We start from the raw sequence: 18,315 nt of genomic DNA, 5'->3' as shown, positions 1-18,315 counted from the left end.
TTGTGTTTAGGTCCATTTTATTCCTTAAGTATCAAAGCTATTGCTTTCATACTTGCAACACTGACTAACTATCATAAGGGGACTGTGCAGGCAAAGTTATGTAACTCTGACTGGCATTTCTACAGAATTATGTGCCCTTTTTATACTTAGAAAATTTAAAAAAAAAATAAGTTTTGTGTTTAGGTCCACTTAATTCCTAAAGTATCAAAGCTATTGCTTTCATACTTGCAACGCTTACTAACTATCATAAGGGGACTGTGCAGGCAAAGTTATGTAACTCCGACTGGCATTTTGATGGAATTATGGGCCCTTTATACTTAGAATATTGACAATTTGGTTAAGTTTTGTGTTTTGGTCCACTTAATTCCTAAAGTATCAAAGCTATTGCTTTCATACTTGCAACACTTACTAACTATCATAAGGGGACTGTGCAGGCAAAGTTATGTAACTCCGACTGGCATTTTGATGGAATTATGGGACCTTTATACTTAGAATATTGACAATTTGGTTAAGTTTTGTGTTTTGGTCCACTTTACCCCTAAAGTATCATAGATATTGCTTTCATACTTGGAACACTCACAAACTATCATAAGGAGGCAGTAAAGGACAAGTTGCATAACTCTGGTTGTCATTTTTACGGACTTATGGCCCTTTTTTTGACTTTGTAACTTTGAATATATGGTAAAATTTTGTGTTTAGATCCACTTTACTTCTAAAGTATCAAGGCTATTGGTTTTTAAACTTAAAATACTTTCATGATATCACGAGGGTACTGTACCTGGCAAGTTGAATTTTACCTTGACCTTTGAATGACCTTGACTCTCAAGGTCAAATTATTAAATTTTGCTAAAATTGCCATAACTTCTTTATTTATGATTAGATTTGATTGATAATTTGACAAAACACTTACCTGACATACCACAATAGACTCAACCCAAACCATCCCCAGCGTTTTTTTTCAATTTTGGAAGATAATGTAATAAATGACCACAACCCACAACACTAAACACCCTCTCCACTCCACCCCTCCCTCCTTTGTGATTGAAATTGAGATAGGTCCCTTCACCTATAAAAAGAAAAATAGATGAGCCGTCTGCACCCGCAAGACGGTGCTCTTGTTTAAATTAGATCATTGTATGGGAGATATGTTCCGCATATGTTCTGCGAGTTTCTCACTGGCTGATTTGGTTTTATGCTGTTTCTGAGAGGGAAAGGGTTAACTTACTCTCAAATTTCTTCTATCAATTATCTGAAAAGTTTTATTTGAACACCTTCAGTGATGTTTGAGTTCTTCTCTGCACACAAAAAATTTACTTATGGGCAATAACTCTGTTAACCTTGAAGAGAGGGTTAGGGGCACCAACTCTGTAAAAATCTAAGAGAATTTCTTAGACATTGTACTTCTGGTCTATTGCATTTCCTCTTTTAGCACTCTATCATGATATAAAGTTAAATAATAACAGGGCCCTCTCTTGCCTCTAGGGGAAGCCACCCACAGCCCTCGATCATGAGGGGGAATTTCGCGTGTTTTCGGCGAAAAGGGGAATTTTAGAAGATCTTTTCACAAACCATTCAACACCTAAAATTGCTAAATTTTAATATGATTTGCATAAATATACATTTAATCAAAGGTTAGTAGCAGCATACCAGCTGACAACAAAGGTATAAAAGTATAAAAAAAAAGAAAAAAAAAACTTTTTTTTTGGAGGGGGAATTTTGAGCTGAAAAAGGGGAAAAAAGTCTACTTTTTTCATGGGGGAAGCCGCCGATATTCGGCGGTAAAAACGGCCAAATCGAGGGCCCTGAATAAGGTTATTTCTAAGATATTATTGATTTAAAATTAGACATCATAGGCTTTGATATGTAGTCATATTTAACCGCATATTGATTTCTTAAAGTGTGAGTTTGAATCAGGGTAGGATATGACATGGTCACAATGGCATTCCTGTCCACTACAAGATATGGAAGTCCTTTGTAAGATAAGCTCTACAATAAAACATGTTGAACTCAGCAGAACAATCTTAAGTTATCTAGCATTGAGCCCTTAGGAAGATATAATGGGCCATACAATTTTTTGAGACGGCCATCTTTTTTTACTAATCTGAAAACGGCAATAAATTGTACATAGCGCTTGTGCTGTTGTCTTACTTGATGACTAAATTTCAAGAATTACACTAACCCTTTCCCACTTAGTTACGTAGTTTGACGCATTTGTAGTCACTTAGAAAGTTAAATTTAATTACAGACCTTTCTTACTTAATTCAAGTTTTAAAGGTTTCAGTTCCAACCATTAGACACTGATGAGCAGCAAACTGCATAAAAACTGGAACAGACTGCGAGTTACTCGCAGGCTGTTGTGGTTTTATGCTGTTTGCACATAGCCATTTTCACTTAGGTTTGATGCTCCTGCATTCTGGTGTAAGTAAGCATAATTTGATTCTTGCTATGGAAAAAATGGGTTAGATGCATGTGCATAAAGTCTGTCACCTCAGGTTAGCCTGTGCATTGCACACAGGCTAATGAGGGACTACACTTTCTGCCTAGACTGGATTTTTGTTTAGAAGAGAGCTCCTTAGCCCTTTGCATGCTGGGAAATTTGTCGTCTGCTAAAATGTTGTCTGCTAAATTTATAAAATTAGCAATTTTCTTCGATTTTTTTTCAAAGAATACTATCAGAATAGCAAACAGTTTGGATCCTGATGAGACACCACGTTCTGTGGCGTCTCATCTGGATCCAAACTGTTTGCAAAGGCCTTCAAAATCCGGTTCCAGCGCTCAAAGGGTTAAAACAAAAAAAATCAACACAAGGGAAAGTGTCATCCCTGATAGACCTGTGCAGACTTTACAGGCTGATATGGGATGACACTTTATGCACATGGATTAACCCTTTGAGTGCTGGAACTGAATTTAAAAGACCTTTGCAAACAGTTTGGATCCAGATGAGACGCCACAGAATGTGGCGTCTCATCAGGATCCAAACTGTTTGCTACTCTGATAGTATTCATTGAAAAAAATCGAAGAAAATGCTAATTTTAGAAATTCTGCAGACGAAATTTTAGCAGACGACAAATTTCCCAGCATGCAAAGGATTAAGCCAAGTTTTCTCAGAAGATCGATCATAAAAGTGAGAGGTGTTTGATGTTATCGAGGTCACATACACCGGTTTATAGTAAACCTTCAGTAGTCATAGAGAGCAGACGTAAAACAATTAGGTGCAATGTGTGACAGTTTGACAGGCTGTTCTGACATGACACGTTCCAAGAGCAACTCCTTTAAAACAATACAGACTGTTATAGCGGTTTAAGCATAGTAGTAAAAATCTGTCAACCTTTTCGCACTCAGAGACAAATTAAAAATGGCTATGTGCAAATAGCATAAAACCAGAACAGCCTGCGAGTTACTCGCAGTCTGTTCAGGCTTTATGCTGTTTGCTGCTCATCAGTATCTAAGGGTTGGAAATGAAGCCTTTAAAACTTGAATCCTGTGAGAAAGGTGTTCAATTAAATTTAACTTTCTAAGGGACTACAAATGCGAAAAATACGTATCTAAGTAGTAAATAATTAAGCCCCATTTTTCTAGAGCATTTCTAGACATATTTTTCACTAATATGTTTGTCACTTGCTGTATTAAATGTGAAAGGGGGAATCCATGTCACAGCGTCTAATTACAAGTGTATTCCAGCTGAGACTGTGAACAACAACAGATGAGGCTTGTATTGCTTGTATGGACATGAAGTATGTAGTGTTTGTTACATGCCCAACTCCTCACTGATATTGTAGCTGATTTCCATTTTGTGTTAGATACGACCAGTTTGTTCTGGCTGGTAAAATACACAACCTGAAGCCTTAAATAGATCTCATGCTGAGGAATTGTACAGGTCTGTTTTAATTAGTGGAAATGGCTGTATGCAACCACCATAAACAGAACAGCCTGAGAGTAACTCGAGTAACTTGCAGGCTGTTCAGGTTTTATGCTGTTTGCTGCTCATCAGTATCTAAGGGTTGGAAATGAAGACTTAACATCTTGAATCTTTTATGAAAGGTCTTCAATTAATTTGATTTTCTAAGATACAACACATGCATCAATAGTCTTATATGAAAGGTAAAGGGTTAAAAAACACTTTGTTATATCATAACAGCTGCAGGCTCCTTGACTGTTCTTATGGATGACAGGCCATTATACCTTACATAAATGTAATTCTTGTTTGTTTAGCGTTATTTTGAGGCCTTAAAGCTGTATGGTAGTACACAATAAAAATTGTATTTGAGCACCTGTCAATAATTGAGCTTAAGGCCTTTTTGACATTTTTTTTAAATGTATTTTTCATATCGAAAATAAAGTAAGCTTAAATATAAAAGCTTATAACAATACTTTTTTAGCTCACCTGAGCACAACGTGCTCATGGTGAGCTTTTGTGATCGCCTTTTGTCCGTAGTCAGTCGTGCGTTGTGCGGCGTCAACATTTGCCTTGTTAACTCTCTAGATGCCACATTTATTGTCCAATCTTCATGAAATTTGGTCAAAAGATTTGTCTCAATGATTTCTTGGATGAGTTAGAAAATAATAACGTTTGCTCGAAAAACATGGCTGCCAAGGGGCGGGGCATTTTTCCTTATATGGCTATATATGGCTATAGTAAATTCTTGTTAACTCTCTAGAGGCCACATTTATTGTCCGATCTTCATGAAACTTGGTCAGAAGATTCATCCTAATAATATCTTGGACGAGTTCGAAAATTATGCTGGTTGGTTGAAAAACATGGCCGCCAGAGGGCGGGGCATTTTTCCTTATATGGCTATAGTAAAACCCTTGTTAACACTTTAGAGGCAACATTTATCGTCCAATCTTCATGAAATTTGGTCAGAAGATTGGTCTAAATGATATCTTGGATGAGTTTGAAAATGGTAACGTTTGCTTGAAAAACATGGCTGCCATGGGGCATGGGCATTTTTCCTTATATGGCTATATATGGCTATAGTAAAATCTTGTTAACTCTCTAGAGGCCACATTTATTTTCTGATCTTCATGAAACTTTGTCAGAAGATTAATCCCAATAATATCTTGGACAAGTTCGAAAATGATGCCGGTTGGTTGAAAAACATGGCTGCCAGGGGGCGGGGCATTTTTCCTTATATGGCTATATGAAACCTTGTTAACACTCTAGAGGCCACATTTATTTTCCGATCTTCATTAAATTTGCTCAGAAGACTTGGCTCAATGATATCTTGGATGATTTAAAAAATGGTAACCTTTGCTTGAAAAACATGGCTGCCATGGGGCGGGGCATTTTTCCTTATATGGCTATAATAAAATCTTGTTAACACTCTAGAGGCCACATTTATTGTCCAATCTTCATGAAACTTGGTCAGAAGATTCATCCCAATAAAATCTTGGACGAGTTTGAAAATGATGCCAGTTGGTTGAAAAACATGGCTCTAGGGGGCGGGGCTTTTTTGCCTTATATGGCTATAGTAAAACCTTGTTAACACTCTAGAGGCCACATTTATTTTCCGATCTTAATGAAACTTGGTTAGAAGATTTGTCCCAATGATATCTTGTTATCTCAGGTGAGCGACTTTGGGCCCCTCAGGCCCTCTTGTCTTATGTCTTAACTAGTTTCTTATGCTATGATTTAAAGTTATTTTTTTTAAGTATTGCACACAAAATTAAGTGCTTGTGATTATCTGTTGCACAATTTTTATTGAATAGGTAATATTGCTTAACAACAGTTATGATGCACAGTTTATCATGATGAGAAAACAGTGAACGCAAGCGTATCATCTTAAAACAGACTTACAGACAGAATAGAAAACAAATCATGCCCTGCATTTTTTGTCAAATTGTTTTATAATTATGGGTAGGATAATTGTTATTAGTGAAGATAGTAACAAGTATTTGACTAATAACGGGGTTAAATTATTGTTCAAGCAATATCTTTTTCACATGTTGACTCTAAGGATAGGATTAACTAAGTTTTTCCAAAATTACAGAAAAAATGTTTTTTTCTTGACTGGTCAAGCCTTTGCCAATGAAAAATGGTGATAACATTTCTCTGTTTTTCTGTGTGACAAACCTGTTTTAATGAAAAAATTGTTACAAATAAAAAAATAATTAGTCAGTTAACTGTGAGATAAAATAATTAACATTTAGTGTGACATTATTGTTTTTGATCATTTAAATACACTGTCTTTGTATTTTCACTGACGCTGCAATTTAGAGGCTAATTTAAATTGGTCTCATTATTAATTAAAGTATAGCTACTTGTTCTTAAGTTTCTTGCTGACTGTCATGAAAAATTATCACCTCTAGACAAAATAAAGATTTATGTTTGAAAGGTTGGAGGCTACATCATTTATAAACTAAATATAAGTTATATATATATAGGATCTGGCACGAGTTGTCATATCATACCATATTTTATCAAACGAGTTCAGGAATTTTGTTAGTAAGCGAGCCTTTGGTGAGCTTACAAACGATTTTCCTGGACGAGTTTAATATAATATTGTATGATATGGCAACGAGTGTCAGATCTTTTTTATCATATGCTTTTAAATGAGCAAATTAAATAAATATTTACACAAACATTATGATAAATCCCGAATGTTGTTTACATTTCGTGACGTCATTTGACGTTGCAACGTCATTTCAGCAAAATAACAAAATGCGATTGGTCAATTTACAAAAACTAAGCCAATGAAAACGCTTAAAAATGTTGTATTACACATGTGTAATAAAAAAAATATGTAATGGTTATATTACATGGGAAACAGGGTATGGCATGTGATAAAACATTGTTTGGTTTGTATCATAATTTATGTTTCCAAATGATTGTCCTGTAACGTTTAGTTGGCCTGATTTAATTATTGGTCAACCTGAACAATGAACTTTTTTAAGTCTTGTCAATTCTTACATGTTATAAAGGCTGCAGGGCTAGGTTAAAATTGAATAAAAAGTTTGTTAATTTAGCAAAGATTAGTCGATCTATTTGGTTGGTGTTATTGGTACTTCAGGAGTTTTCCTGCTATTAAAAGGGCTGTAAAACGTACCTGATCCCAAAGCAAATGGACACAATCCCAAACCAAAATATAAAAAAAATTATTGTTACAAAAATTTCCCAGGAAATGACCTAATGTGTTTATAAATGAATCCTGATTTGGCCAATTTTGTTGATAAAAAAATTCCAAAATTTGCCATTTAATTGATTTTTTTTAAATTCCAATTTGGCCAGACTTCTTTTACAAAAATGGCTAGCAAAATCCCTGTACTTAGCAAGTTTATGAATGTTTCATCAACAGCTCACGATATGAAATAACTGTCATAAAAAGCGGCATTATTGCAACTTCACAAAGGTACACTGATAAATGTGTGGAATAATAGCGTGCACTCAGCAAACTGGGCCATATAATTATTATGTAGGCAAATCTTGACATGTGCCCTTGCTCTCATTAATCAAGTAAAATTTATTCGCTCACTTTTCATGACAGTTGCTTCCTACAACCAAACAGGCCTCATTCATTGTTTCATTTAAAATATGCTAAATAGGCGGTTACATTCTACTGTAATTGGCCGCTATGTGCGTTTGTGCATTCAGTGTCCTTAATTATCTTTGTTTCAAACTTGACAGAACTTCCCTGTAACTGGTTACTGTTGCATTATAATGCGCAAATGTACTTGAATTAAATATGTCTATATTTCTACCACTGACTTGTTTCAGTATAAAGTCCCAATTAATTAACATATATAATCAGGGGTGTGATTTTCCCTCCTTTAATATGATTTACTCCCTTTAAATGTCTGCTAAAACATTTAAATTTTGCTGAATTTTTATACAAATGAAGAGCTAAGTTGAACAAATTTAGTGTGGTAGGGCATTTTGTTTCCCTGTAGAGGTTCTTAAATCCCATCCCTGTATATTGATTTGGTTTGATGTATAATTAATTTGACATAAATTAGAATTCTGCATTCTTTCACACACCAAGTAACTATTTGTCGCTTAGTAAACCATAGGATATTGTACTGTAGATCTTTTTTATGGAATTGACCAGCAGGGAGCAAATTTGTATAGGGATTCATTCCACGCCCTGATTGATAACTTCCAAACTTTCCAATGTTTTCAACAATGCTTGTCAAATATTATTATATAACATTACGTCTTGTTACAGTATACTGTACCAGCTTTTGGACCAAGTAACAAAGACATTATTAATAAAGAGATCTAACTGGCAGCCTGTTGACAGCACTTCAATCAAATCTCTGTTTTGATTTTTCTCTTTGCGCCCCCCCTAAACACACACACCTAATGCTAACTTTCAAACTCACTAATTGTTGTATAAAATGCTTGTCAAAGATTACCACATAATTAATTATTTCATTATTGCTGGGACAAAGACCTATGAAAACATTTCCTTGTCCTTGTATTCTTTTCTTTTCTAAGATGCTGCAATTATGTACAGCTGTTGTTGTGTGTTGTTTCAGATTAGCCTGTGTCTGCACAGGCTTAACAGAAATGACACTTTCCATTTATGGTATTATTTGTTTAAAAGAAGTCACTTCTTAATAAAAAACAGCTGAGATGGAAATTATCAACCCTGATGACACAATGCATATGCATTAAGCCACATTTTCCCAAAATGCCACTCTTTGTCATTTGATTTGCGTAGCATTACGTATTGTACTTCCTGGTCCTATCCCATTCATGATGGTGTGTCTCAATATGATTAATTGACAGTTTGCAATCCATGAATACCAGATTTGTTAATGTTGTAATGTTGAAGTTGTTATGTTGAAGTTGTGATTTAAAAAAAAAATGTTTTTCCTTTTAGCTACTTATTTGAATTTTACACAATTATGCACAGGTATGTCAAACAATATGCGATAAAAAGCAGCACACAAATAAATGCTCTAGTTTTGCAACAAATTAAATACAATAAGCAAATTATGTTTCCAAAATTTATTTCATAGGAATTGTATTCTACCAAATACCTTTGTTTGACAATAATGTTTTCTCATGTGTGGTTAACAAGAAAAGTATTTGCATACTTTTAAAAAGCCATTCGAATTCTTTTGATCAGATTTACCCATTCATGCCTAGCATCTAGCAAAAAGGCCTTGGCAAACAGCATAGACCAAGATGAGACGCCGCATCATGCATCATGCATCTGGGTCTACGCTGTTTGCTTAAAGAAATTTTTGTAAGAAATATTCTAAATATAGAAATAAGTATACTAGACATTCCTAATTTTGGAAATAAATTGATCCAATTTAGAAGGATGGGAGAGTCCACTAGGAATAAATCGGTTAATAAAACATCAAACATCAGCATGGTGACCACTAGCCTTCTCAGTAAAATGTCACTAAAGTTTGCCAAAGTCGTAAATACCTATGATAAATGTTGTGCTCAAATTCTTATCACAATGTCGTCTAGTGCAGGCAAGGATGAAGATCTACCGATTTCATGGTCATTTAGGTTAACATCAAAGTTCGACTTTTTCTCTAAGTTTTTGTAAATGTAGTGTTTAAATTAAAACATTTCTTCTCTTCATATGCATGCATTTTTGTAGGAGTTAAGGGGGGGGGGGGGGGAGGGTTGATGGGGGACACACAAAAAACAGTTAAATGATTACATCTCATTTGAGTCCTGGCATGATTGGATGCGCTTGATGTTTAATGGGCTGGAAGGGATTGAGATCAAATGTTATGATCATACAGCGGAGTCAAATGTACAATCACGTAGGGCGAAATAGGAGGCTTATATTGCATATACTTGACATAAATATTTAAATTATTCTGTTATTCTACTTAGATTTTAACTTGGGAATTAGCATAATGATACCGCCGTAAGTGAATTGTTAATAACTTCCCATGTTATAAGAGTTGCATCATGCAAAAATGGGTCTTATGTCATATCTGGCCTGTATAGCTGCAGACCAGCCTGCACATTTGCAGGGTCAACCTTGTCCCCTAATTAGATCACAAAACCTTGCGTGACTTTATAGCAGACAGGGAGGCTTCTGACCTGCCCTGACCCCTCCGATGCACAGGCTGGTCTGAGTACTACCCTGGCCCCATATGACATAAGATCCATTTTCGCACAATGCGGCTCATACTATATGACGTTCAATCTTTACTTATCTTAGAGAATAACAATGGATTTAAATTGTTTTCTTACGTTAGTAATTACACATTATAACAATGGACTCTCAAATTATTATGTATAGTAATTACAAATAATATCAATTAACCCTTACATCATTCTGTAGGGTTGCATCAAAGTAGCTCAGTGTAGCAGTAATCAGAGAAATGCAAAATGGTCATCAACGTTGAACAACTACCCGAAGACTTGTAGGGTGTTGAAGCATGTTGCAACACTTATGAATTATGTACAAGCCATGTTTATCTATGTAGCTGAACAAGCAGATTCAAAGTTTACACTATTACTAGGGTTAACCAGGGTTTTCCCAGTTTTTTTAAGCACTCTGCTCCTGGGAGGGGTTTATGTTTATGTCCCACAAGAAGGCGGCATGTTAAAGTCCTGCAGTCGTATATTGCAGATCCAAAGATTCCATTCATATTTTTTCGAGACATTTATTATTTTTGACCATGCCCTTCCATAAAAGGTCTAATGTTCGAGCCTAGTTCTGGACAATCTGGGTTTACTGCATATGCCAAAAGTGTCATCCCAGATTAGCCTGTGCAGTGTACACAGCCTTATCAGGGACAACACTTTTCTTTTTTTAATTTTTTTTTGTTCGGACAACACTTTTCTTTTTTAATTTTTTTTTTGTTCGAAGCAAGTGTCCCTCCTGCAGTCTGCACAGGCTTATCAGGGAAGATACTTTTCACACTTGCCTTTAACCCAGTTTTCCCAGAACGAGGTTTGTATATTTAACAGTAAGCAATTTACATTTTCAGGCATCCATAATTATCAACATGGGTGAAGATGAAAACATCAAGGGGGTGACACTACGCACTCAGCCATTCGCTGTCCCGGAGAAGTTACACGATGTTGTTGCGGAAACGTACAAACTTATCAAGAAGATGGTTCCCACAATCCACCGGGCCATGTCACTGTATCTGGCAAACAGGGAAACGGAACTTATTCTCTTCAAACCTATAAAGGTGATTAGAAAATTAGAAAATTATTTTCTGGTATACAGAAAATTGGATGTCAAATAAATATGACAGTGTATTGTAACTTTGTGGGGATGTGTTTTCATTTATACAAATGATTTATTCAAATGATTTATACAAATGATTTATACAAATGATTTCACAGAGCGAGGCTAATATTAACCCTTTGCATGCTGGGAAATTTGTCGTCTGCTATAATGTGGTCTGCTGAATTTCTAAAATTAGCCATTTCCACTACACCACTGCAACAGCAGTTTTCCTTTTACATACTCTGTATTATGTAAATTTGGATAAGAAATCAAACTTTGCTGGACATGCTTTTTGATTTTCTCAAACACAATTGTTCATTTTCCATGAATTTCATAACAAAATACCTGTATTTTTTTATCATTATTGTCTTATGAAACAATGTGCATGCAGACATGGGCACTGTTTCATTTTGTGGGGATTTTTAAGAAACTCCCAATTAACATCCAGTTTTGTGGTAAAATCAATTTTATTGATGCAGTATATATGAAAGTGCGTTTTTTAATTATAGTTTGTCAAAATTAATACATAGGAGGTAAAACTGCATAAATGTTGTTAAGCTACAATTTATTCCAATATTGATGTCTTATTCCAACGTCATTGAACCCTTTCCCCAATAAGAAGCACAGTATAACTGGCCTTGGCAACAAGCATAAAACCAGAACAGCCTGCGAGTAACTTGCAATCTGTTCAGGTTTTTGCTATTTGCTGCTCATCAGTATCTAAGGGTTAGAAATGAAGCCTTTAAAATTTGAATTTAGTAAGAAAGGGATTTTATTAAATTTAATTTTCTTAGGGACTACAAAGGTGTGAAAATACATATCTAAGTGGTGAAGGGTTTTTAATTGTATGTGACAGGTGAACATTCAGCAGAGGTTCCAGAGGCTGACCGAGATACTGGCGTCCCATTACACTGAGGAGGACCAGCAGATAGTAGCCTGCCCTCGGACTGAACAGGTCCGTGAAATTCACCAGCATTCATGTGAAGTGTACTCCCAGATTAGTCTGTGTAATTCGCACAGACTCAGGAACGACACTTTCCGCCTAGACTGGATTTTTTGTTGAGCAAAGAGAAAATTCCTTAAAAGTGGCAAGTGCTGTCCCTGATTAGCCTTTGGGACTGCACAGGCAAAACTGGGACAACACTTTACACACCTGCACTGCACAGGCGAAACTGGGACAACACTTTACACACCTGCACTGCACAGGCCAAACTGGGACAACACTTTACACACCTGCACTGCACAGGCCAAACTGGGACAACACTTTACACACCTGCATTAAGCACTGTTTTCCCAGAGAGCAGCTCTTGATAGTTTTTTGGGGACCCTGTTGTTTATTTTTATGGCCCCCTTCAAAGAAGAGGGGGTATATTGTTTTGCTCATGTTGATAGGTCGGTCCGTCCGTCCGGCTCTCCACTAGATGGTTGCCGGATGATTACTCAAGAACGCTTAGGCCTAGGACCATGAAACTTCATGGGTAGACTGATCATGACTGGCAGATGACCCTATTGATTTTCAGGTCACTAGGTCAAAGGTCAAGGTCACAGTGACTAGAAATAGTAAAATGGTTTCCGAATGATAACTCAAGAACGCTTAGGCCTAGGATCATGAAACTTCATAGGTAGATTGATCATGACTGGCAGATGACCCCTATTGACTTTCAGGTCACTAGGTCAAAGGTCAAGGTCACAATGACTCTAAAAAGAAATGGTTTCCGGATGATAACTCAAGAATGCTTAGGCCTAGGATCATGAAACTTCATAGGTAGATTGATCATGACTGGCAGATGACCCCTATTGATTTTCAGGTCACTAGGTCAAAGGTCAAGGTCACAGTGACTCAAAATAGTAAAATGGTTTCCAGATGATACCTCAAGAATGCTTACAGCTAGGATCATGAAACTTCATAGGTAGATTGATCATGACTGGCAGATGACCCCTATTGATTTTCAGGTCACTAGGTCAACGGTCAAGGTCACAGTGACTGGAAACAGTAAAATGGTTTCCGGATGATAACTCAAGAATGCTTATGCCTAGGATCATGAAACTTCATAGGATCATTGATCATGACTGGCAGATGACCTATATTTATTTTTAGGTCACTAGGTCAAAGGTCAAGGTCACAGTGTCTCGAAACAGTAAAATGGTTTGCGGATGATAACTCAAGAATGCTTAGGCCTAGGATCAAGAATATTCTTAGGAACATTGATCATGACTGGCAGATGACCCCTATTGATTTTCAGGTCACTAGGTCAAAGGTCAAGGTCACAGTGACTCAAAATAGTAAAATGGTTTCCAGATGATACCTCAAGAATGCTTACGGCTTGGATCATGAAACTTCATAGGTAGATTGATCATGACTGGCAGATGACCCCTATTGATTTTCAGGTCACTAGGTCAAAGGTCAAGGTCATAGTGACTCGAAACAGTAAAATGGTTTCCGGATGATAACTCAAGAATGCTTACGCCTAGGATCATGAAACTTCATAGGATCATTGATCATGACTGGCAGATGACCCGGATTAATTTTCAGGTCACTAGGTCAAAGGTCAAGTTCACAGTGACTCAAAACAGTAAAATGGTTTCCTGATGATAACTCAAGAATAATTGGGCCTAGGATCATGAAACTTCTTAGGAACATTGATCAACACTGGCAGATGACCCCTATTGATTTTCTGGTCACTAGGTCAAAGTTCAAGGTCACAGTGTCAAAAACCGTATTCACAAAATGGCTGCCACTACAACTGACAGCCCATATGGGGGGGGCATGCATGTTTTACAAACAGCCCTTGTTTTTAATTTAAGTTGAATTAAATGATACATATGGCTGTTCATTAAAAGAAATTTCAAAAGTTTTCATGACTAAGCTGTTTTAACCCATTTATGCATAGCTTCTAGAAAAAGGGCCTTGGCAAACAGCGTAGGCCCAGATGAGACGCCGCATCATAGTCTCATCAGGGTATGCGCCGTTTTGCTTAAATTAAATACTGTAAGAAATATTCTAAATAGAGAAATAAATGTACTAGACATCTCTAATTTTGGAAATAAATTGATCCAATTTAGAAGGATAGGAAAGTCCACTAGGCATAATGGGTTAAGTTTAATGAGTTTGTGAAATATCTGGTTAAAATTATTATAGTGCAATCTCTCCTCAGTCTGTAGAGCTACTTTTTGCTCATTTTCGGACGTCTGGGATTTTACTATTATTATCTATGTGCATTAAAAAATAGTTCATGGTGTGCTTTAACTATCGTCGATAATTTTTTAACAACTATGTGCATAAGAAAATTGTTCATGGTCTGCTTTAACTTTAACCCTTTGCATGCTGGGAAATTTGTCATCTGCTAAAATGTCGTCTGCTGAATTTCTAAAATTAGCATTTTCTTCGATTTTTTTCAAAGAATACTATCAGAATAGCAAACAGTTTGGATCCTGATGAGACGCCACGTTCTGTGGCGTCTCATCTGGATCCAAACTGTTTGCAAAGGCCTTTAAAATTCAGCTCCAGCGCTTTAAGGGTTAATGGATGATTTTGGTAAACTTGGTAAAGGGTCTTATCATATACAGCTAAATTACTTTGAGACATTTTATTGTTTTCTTTGTCTATAGAGTATCTTTGTGTGAATAAGTGAATCCCATGGTAGACTTGCTGTAGATAACACTACAACTTGACATGATATGATCTATGTGCCCACAAGGCAAGATATATGGTCTATTTAGTGTCATTTTTTGGTAATATATCATCAAACTGAGTTTCTTTTGACCTAATCACAGTTTTGATTGCATAACGAAGGTGATGTTTAGTGTTTTGCTATTTTATTATGGTTGTAAATATTACCACCAACAACAACAGCAATCATCCTCTTGCTTAATAGTGTTTACAATTATTTTTTAATGATGGAAGTGAAAACCTCATGACTTCTGACTTTAAGAGATCTGCTCAGAAGTTATGAAAATATCACATTATGACATAACACAATCATCAAAGCCAGTAGCATATATTTTTGAGACTTTCTATGAAAAAAAAATCTGGGCTGAATGCATGTGCTTAAAGTGTTGTCCCTGTGCATTTCACACAGGCTAAAAATGGAAAACACTCATCACTTTTCTGGAATTGTTTGTTTAAAGGTTGTCTCTCTGCTACCAAAATCCAGCCTCGACAAAAAGTTTTGTCCCTGATTAGCTTGTTAGGATTGCATAGTCTTATCTGGGACAATACTTCGTGCACATGCAGTAAGCCCAGTTTTCCTGGAACAAGTTTTATTTGATTGGATCATCATTATTTTGGATTAAATCAGTCCTCACGCCTTCCTTAATGAAATAGCCAACCAGTTCGATAAACTTTCACACTTGTTGTACTTGAGTATGCAAATTTTTTAAAAGATACCCTAGTCAAACATTATAGGGACCTTTTGACATTTTGGTAAATTGACAAAATTGAAAACACAAAAGGATTGAATAATTTGGAGAGTTGTGTTGTTATCATTATATTTTGTGACATTACGAGGATTGCTTAAATGAAGTATACAATACTCACTGTATGAGCACAGATGGCCGAGTGGTTCAAGTGGCAGACTTTACTCCAAGGGTCAGTGGTTTGAGCCCAGTTGAAGAATACTTGTTTTTTCTTAGTTTGATTTTATACTTGTTTTTTTTTACTAGAGCTTTTAAGATCCAATGATTACATTTATCAATTTAAAAGCATTTAATGACAAACTTCAATTTATGCAAAAATCTCTGAAAAGGTCCCTTTAACTCACAATATAATTTTATGGCCCTTGTAGCCTTATCGGCTTAAAATGTTAGTTTATGAACCTATGAATGACCTTTGTGACCTGTATCATCATCTTCATCTGTGGACATTTCGTCATTAATGGCTGCCTTGAGGAGGTGGAGACTGGTATAGAAAACATTAGAGGATTGATTGTTACACTATATCAATGCAGTAAAATTGGTCTGGATTCAATTAATATCTTCATGAAACTTAGTCGAACATTTGTTCTTATGATATCTTGTATGAGTTCGAAAATGGTTCCTGTTTGTTGAAAACATTGCTGACGCTATTGTAATACCTTGTTAACACTCTAGAAGTCACATTTTTAATCCAATCTTCATGAAACATTGTTAGAACATTTGTTCTTAATCTATGCTGGGTTATAAAAAGGTTCCTGTAGGTTGAAAAACATGGCCACTTTGGGTGTGGAATTTTTCGTTATATGGCTAAAGTAAACAATCTAGAAGTCACATTTATAGTCCAATCTTTATGAAACTTGGTCAGAACATTTTGTTCAAATGATTAGTCAGCTGAGCTTGAAAATGGTTAATGTGTTATCGAAAAACATGGATACCAGGGACGTGTATGATTATAGTGAAACCTTGTTTACACTCTAGAAGTCATATTGTGTGTGCTATCTAAATAAAACTAAGTCAGAACACAAGTTCTCATGACTTCTCTGTTGAGTTAAAAAATTCTTCAGGTTTGTTGAAATACATAAGATTAATAGCACGATACCAGCTGGCAACAAAGTTGTTATAGTTATAAAAAAAAAAATGTGGCGGGGGGAATTTGTAGCTGAAATAGGGGAAAAAAGTATACTATTTTAAGGGGGGAATGGGGCCAAATTTCGACCCAAAAAACGGTCAAACGAGGGCCCTGACTGTCAGTATCTAAGGGTTGGAAATGAAGCCTTTAAAACTTGAATATGTTAAGAAAAGTCTTTAATTTCATTTAACTTTCTAAGGGACTAAAAATGCATCAAAACACGTATCTAAGTGGTAAAGGGTAAATGCATATGGGCAATGAGAATGTGCAGTCCATTCAGGCTAATTGGGGACCACGCTTGCCATCTTAACTGGGTTTTAATTGGGGACCACACTTGCCATCTTAACTGGGTTTTAATTGGGGACCACACTTGCCATCTTAACTGGGTTTTAATTGGGGACCACACTTGCCATCTAAACTGGGTTTTAATTGGGGACCACACACTTGCCATCTTAACTGGGTTTTAATTGGGGACCACACTTGCCATCTAAACTGGGTTTTAATTGGGGACCACACTTGCCATCTAAACTGGGTTTTTCACAAAGAAAAGACTTTGTAAAACAAAAACAAACATAACATCAAAAAGTGTTGTCCTTGATTACACTGTGCAATGTGCACAGGCTTATCTAGGATGACACTTTGCACTTGCATTAACCCTTTCAGTGCGGGAACTGAATTTTGAAGGCCTTTGCAAATAGTTTGGCGTCTAGGATCTTGCTATTCTTATAATATTCTTTGAAAAAAATCAAAGATGCTAATTTTAGAAATTAAACAGACGACATTTTAGCAGACGACAAATTTCCCAGCATGCAAAGGGCTTATAGTAAATTGTATTACCTTGTTACTATTGTGAAAAATGATCTCTCTATTTTCAGATAAATCTGCTTCTGATGGCGACAAAAGCTTAAATGCGTCAGAGGCTTAAAAACGAAGACTTCAAGATTCATGTGAAATACTAAATATGGAATATGTATTTATTGTGGGCATATAAATATCCAAATTTATCAATTGTATCTACAGATAATGTTTCCATAAGTATGAAGGAATTTAATTTATGTATTTGTGTACATAATCTTTCCATAAGTATGCAGGAATTTAATTTATGTATTTATGTACATTGGTTTTGTCTTACATGTAGGACTTTTGTAAATAAATGTTGAGATGCTATATATATATTGTGAAGAACAATTTTGTTGTTCACGTAGATGTAATTTAATGCTAGGGGAATGAGACGGTCTACCCTAGACTTGATTTGAATAAATATCTTTTAATGAATGGTTGGTGTTTTAGATTGGGAATAAAATATGAAGTTCACTGGTGCAATTGTATGTCCCATTGCAGGCACCTTTGATGACTTTATAACAGGAACTGAAGATGCTTTAAATATGAGTTGTGTTCTGAGAAAACTGGGCTTAATGCATGTGCGTAAAGTGTAAAGATTAGCCTGTGACATTTTTCGATTAGAAAAAATCCAATTTAGGCAGAAAGTGTGGTCCCTAATTAGCCTGTGCAGTCTGCTTAGGCTAATCTGGGAGGACACTTTATGCGCATGCATTAAGCCCAGTTTTCTCAGAACGCGACTAATATAGTCTTGAAAAGCAATATCAAAGTTGA

The 18,315-nt window shown here is 35.9% G+C and overlaps 1 protein-coding gene across 2 annotated transcripts in view; it reads left to right on the top strand.

Annotated features, from left to right (window-relative positions):
- Positions 1–17,976, top strand: part of LOC127834360 (conserved oligomeric Golgi complex subunit 3-like) — a 60,232-nt gene extending 42,256 nt beyond the window's left edge. For both annotated transcript variants that reach the window (XM_052360124.1, XM_052360123.1), the window contains 3 exons: positions 10,912–11,118; positions 12,016–12,114; positions 17,577–17,976. In XM_052360124.1, the coding sequence (XP_052216084.1) occupies positions 10,912–11,118; positions 12,016–12,114; positions 17,577–17,609 (339 nt within the window). In that variant the 3' untranslated portion in view covers positions 17,610–17,976. The remainder of the gene's footprint in view (positions 1–10,911; positions 11,119–12,015; positions 12,115–17,576) is intronic.
- Positions 17,977–18,315: the final 339 nt, after the last annotated feature.

Source organism: Dreissena polymorpha, chromosome 6 (assembly GCF_020536995.1).
Source record: "Dreissena polymorpha isolate Duluth1 chromosome 6, UMN_Dpol_1.0, whole genome shotgun sequence".
In the NCBI taxonomy this organism is placed as follows: Eukaryota; Metazoa; Mollusca; class Bivalvia; order Myida; family Dreissenidae; genus Dreissena; species Dreissena polymorpha.
This window is presented reverse-complemented; position numbering and strand designations above follow the sequence as displayed.